The following is a 5028-nucleotide window of genomic DNA, read 5'->3' as shown; positions in this document are numbered from 1 at the left end:
CCTTCTGAATGAGATCAAACTGGTGATGAAGATTTCTTTTCTTGATACTGAAATGAATCAAGGATTTGATCGAAGAAATGAACCACAAGGCTGTGTTTGGTTTGATCCTTTCCCTACCTTTTCTTTCAAACCAAACACAGCCCAAGTTCAATATCTAATTTTGATCTGCACCCTCCGGCTGCTTCTTAATACGATATTGGAACGAGACCATTTCATAATGATCATGAAGAAAATATACCCAGATAATTTTATTGAATTTCCCTCTTCACAACAAGTTAACAAGTTCATTTTTTTTTCTTTAATTGTCATTGATTCATGAGTAGAAACTATATGTGGAGGAGTCGATGATGATATTCCGCAACCCGCCAATGGTTGATGCAAACATGATGAATAAACCCACGAATATGCACGCCTGTAATAGGACAAGTAGATAACTATGTCAAATTTCTTGAAAAGAATTGAAGTGATGATGAGAAATCCCTTAATAAGGAAAAGATTCTCTATATATTTACCCAATTGATTAGCCATGAACGACTGAATCTCCTGGGCTTCTTGATTGCCAGCCACATTATGCAAGGAAGCTGCCACAAGTTCACACGACAAATGTTTAATTACCTCTCTGAAGCAAATTCATCTTTTCTGTAGAAGGTAAACTGAGAAACAAATTTGTAATTGACTTACAAAATATGAAGTTGGAGCAAAGCCAAATCCACCAAAGAAACCCAAAAGATCGCCAAAGAATGGGAAGGTGACACCAACGAATAGCGTAAGTGCTGCAAATGAAACAGGCCTTTGGTTTATCTCTTATGCATTAAACAGTCTATACTTCATGGGGTGATGTAATTTAGCCGTATTGTTCTAGAGCTTAATTATCAGAAACTCTCTCTCATGTTGGTTTCTGTGTTAATCAGAAAAGAAAATCATTCTGTCATACCAACATAAGTGGATCGAGTGACGAGTCGAAGTGGAAATCCTGGTGGAATGTTGAAGCGCCTTATCATTATCTTCTCAAGCATATCGAAGACCGGCATGGCATATACCTGCAAATACCTCTGAATTAACTGATACTTTTTTTTTTTGGTAGAAATTTAAAAGTTGATCATTCTGTATCTGTTAAATCATTCAATGTTATTGATTTTATTTGTATGTCTCTATGTTAAGATAGATCTTTCATGAGTTTGGCAGATTAAGTGTCAAGAGGACGTCTCTTTGAGAGCAGTCGTTCTGTAATATTCTAAACTATACAGTCTTATATATACTTCTTTTTCTTTTTTGTGCCTCTTCATTGCATATAAGACCATCGACAACACCCATAAGAAGAAGTGATCTGCTTCAAGTTGAAAGGATTAGAAGGGCTAGGAGTAGATCAAAAGAGACATGGATGGAAATGGCACGTACGAAATAATTTAACAATGGATATGGCATTAGATAGATAAATAGAACATAATGGTGAAACAGGATTCATGTAACAGACCCATATAGTTCGGATAAGGCTTGGATGATGATGATGATTTTGTGCATCTCCATTAAAAGAAAGAGAATAAACTAGAGTATAAAGATACACTTGGTCTGCACATAAATTATCCAAGAAACTGGCATGGGTGTGTTGATACTCAATTGAAATTTAACATAAGTGGGCTAGCTTTGTAGTTAAATAATTATTTTAATGGAATCTTAACTTCAATTATATCTGAACCAAAAGCAGAAGAACGACAGAGATTATGTTACTTCAAAGTTGCTACCGAATTATCAAAAGATGTCTAGTTCTGTCACAAACCTTATTAGAATATGCTTTCTCAATGACTATAACAATTCCATGTGTATATCTTTTACCCTCGTATAAAAGAGAGAATTTCAGTTACTCCTTTTTGTGGGGTACTTCAAACTTTTGCTTTCTACTTACAACTTTAATTTATTCTTTCTTATTTTCAATTAGGCCCCATCTAATGGACTATTTTTGTCTTAGCTTTCCCATCTCTGTGCTCTACCTCTTTTTCCATCCTTCACCCTTCTGTGCTCCCCCCCACCACTCTCATGTTCCATTCTTTGCCTGTCTTACCTCCTCGGGGTCCATTTTTCTGCTTTTTCTAAGTGAAGTTCAAAACAAATTAGGAGCCATTGACAAACACTTGAATGATAAAAGAGTCTAGCTCATGAGTCTCCATTGATTATATGCATAGTTCCATGGTGAAGAAATGTGATACCTGGTAGCTACCAATGACATGGATTACCACCATCAGGTTAGCTGCAGCTATGAGCCATTCTGGTCGTTGAAGGGCCATCAGCAGATTATCATCCACGTCTTGGCCGAACGCCCAGTAGCCTATGAATGCCGTTGGGAAGTAGCAAATTGCTGTGATGAAGTATGCAGTCATAGCACCTTTCCACATTGGAACCCTTGATGGCTTCTCCGGCGTCGATGGAATTGTTGCTTGAATCTCAAGGACAACCCCATGACCGGCAAAGGCAAACGAGATCTGTCCCAGCGCATTGAACACCCGAAACATATAATCAAGGGAGCTGGTTTTCTTGTATGCATAGCTCACATTCTCAATCCGTCCTCGACCCAAACAACCAGCCCAAGATATCGTTGAATAACTGCAGTTGCACCAGAAAAGTTAAACAAATGTGAAGCAATAATGGTTCTACTCCATTATTATTAGGACACATGGTCCAGAAACAGGAGATACTATCATACTACCCCACCTAAGGGACATGATCGCTGCAGCTAAAGAAACACCAGCAACAGAGTTGAAATTAGGGAGCTGAGACAGGAAGAAGTGGAGGGAACCAAAGATGCAAATCCAGAGTGATGAGCGAAGTCTGGTGCAGTTGGTGCAGGCTATCTCCATGAACTTCTGGAGACACTTCCCCCCAGTGACCATGTAGACAATGTCACACCCCACCTGGACGATGAGCTGCTGAGGGAGCACAATCCATGGCCCCAGTTTTGGGCCGAAGGCGTGCTGGCCGAGTTCATAGTAGCGATCAAAGCGAGTCCCAGGAACACATTCATGGAGCTGTATCATCTGCCATATCGTGTACAAGGTGATGCACCATGACAATATCAGCACAGTTGCTCCTGGCCCCCTATTCCTCACAAGGAGAGAAGAATCAAAGCATCAAAATTTGGTCTTATATCTGTATAAATTCAACTTGGTAAGAATAAATTAAAACAGAATTGAAGTAGGTGTTATGTTATTCGATCTGGTATATATACCAGCCTAAGTAGGCCATGGCGTATGGCAGGCTGAGAACACCTGCTCCAACCATGGCTGTGACATTGTGGAAGGCTGAGTACCACCATTTGGCTTCACGAGGGGGGCCATCTTTTGACCACTCTTCCTCGAAACAAACTTCCTGCAAAACAAGACTCCCCAAAAAACAAAATCAGTCATCCATTAATTATATGGGAAGAAATTAAGATTGATGGGTTCAAGGGAATGAATGAAGCAAGAATTTTTCTAGCTTTACCTTTGGACGGGGTGGTGATGATGCAACCATTCTTGCACTAAAAGGAGTGATCACTACCTTGAATATGTGGGATTAAGTGATGAGTTCAGTGATCTTCTCACCACCTTGAATGTGGGGAGTCCAAGGTATCTTCCTATATATTTGTACTACAATATTGTAGTGGTTGGTGATGCCCTTAATGACTGGTCTAATATTAAAGGTAGAGAGAAGAATCCAAATCTTAGGAAATATGGGAGGTAGTTAGCCGTCTAGGACCTTTTTTATTGTTTACTAGCTACAAAGAAAAATATAAGGTAGAAACAAGATATCAAATTATGGGAAAACACCCTGTATGTGACCCACCAAGTCATCATTCTGAATCATTCACTTGGTAGCCAAATCACAGTTGATGATTTGAGGAATCAGTAGGCCATGTGCATCGCCTAGCTAACATACACAAACAATAGCAAAACCAACCTCTACTGGAGCAGCCGAGGCTGCTGCACATGCTTCTCTTTTCCTTATTATATTTGCAAGGTGGGAATGAAAGCTTTCTTTTAGACTATCTGATTTGAACTAATGATGGTGAAGCTTAGTGGGTTGGCGCATGGTTTCTATCTTTAAATCACAACCTGTTACTTAACATTGGGAATTATATAATTCAGGGGTATTAATTGAGGTGATGAGGATGCAAGATGCTTGCTTTACGGGTTTGTGGGGCTATATCTTTGGGCTACCGCAATAGCTTTGGAGATGGCAATAAGTTGGATGAAAACCCAATCTACATCAAACAAAAAAGTAGAGAGATTTGAGGTCACCTTTGCTTATCTTATCTAGGTCGTCATGTAAACGACATTGTTACCAGCGGTGGTTGAGGGAAATGGGTCGGCGGACCCGGGTCAAAATACAATGATTGTGAACAGACATTCCACCTTGATCCATGGGTTTACATGATGAGACTTCAGTTGGAGACTTGTGTTCTTCAAATTCCTAAACATATTTCTCTAATGTGTGTGTGGAGAGAGAGAGAGAGAGAGAGAGGGAGGGGTCACATTTCAGTCACTCATGGAAGGTTCAAGGCGTGAAATGTCTAGATGCAATGAACATTCCAGAATTCGTATTGGAATAGACTGTGGCCTTGTAGATGTGAAATGCTCGTAACTTTCATTGAAATAGCTGCTCACCAAACTATGGCCCCATGCCTTAAAAATCCCTACACCCCATTTATATCCACCTTGTATTTTGGCTTTTCATAGGAGAGCCATGGCCCGTATGAAGGGGTGTGTTCAAGCAAAGGCAGAGCCAAGAGTGGTGAAGGGGAGCCATGGCCCCCATGCATTTAAAATCCTTACACCCCATTTATATCCACCTTGTATTTTTGCTCTTTATAGCAGAGCCATGGCCCCCAATGGAGGGTATTCAAGCAATGGCAGAGCCAAGAGTGGTGGAGGGGAGCCATGGCCCCGGATGGAGGAGTGTATTCAAGCAATGGCAGAGCCAAGAGTGGTGGAGGGGAGCCATGGCCCCCGTGCCTTAAAAATCCTTACACCCCATTTATATTCACCTTGTATTTTG

General features: G+C 40.5%; 1 protein-coding gene across 1 annotated transcript; it reads right to left on the bottom strand.

Annotated features, from left to right (window-relative positions):
* Window positions 1-224: 224 nt before the first annotated feature.
* LOC104603020 (Transmembrane amino acid transporter family protein) lies at window positions 225-3952 on the bottom strand. The gene is made up of 8 exons (XM_010266925.3): window positions 3475-3952; window positions 3221-3360; window positions 2707-3090; window positions 2205-2598; window positions 935-1040; window positions 682-773; window positions 513-581; window positions 225-412 (listed from the first exon to the last, which is right to left on the bottom strand). The coding sequence occupies exons 1-8, from the start codon at window positions 3502-3504 to the stop codon at window positions 314-316; spliced, it is 1314 nt and encodes a 437-aa protein (XP_010265227.1). The 5' UTR covers window positions 3505-3952; the 3' UTR covers window positions 225-313.
* Window positions 3953-5028: the final 1076 nt, after the last annotated feature.

This window comes from Nelumbo nucifera, chromosome 4, assembly GCF_055504915.1.
Source record: "Nelumbo nucifera cultivar China Antique chromosome 4, China Antique-T2T, whole genome shotgun sequence".
NCBI classification, from domain to species: Eukaryota; Viridiplantae; Streptophyta; class Magnoliopsida; order Proteales; family Nelumbonaceae; genus Nelumbo; species Nelumbo nucifera.
This window is presented reverse-complemented; position numbering and strand designations above follow the sequence as displayed.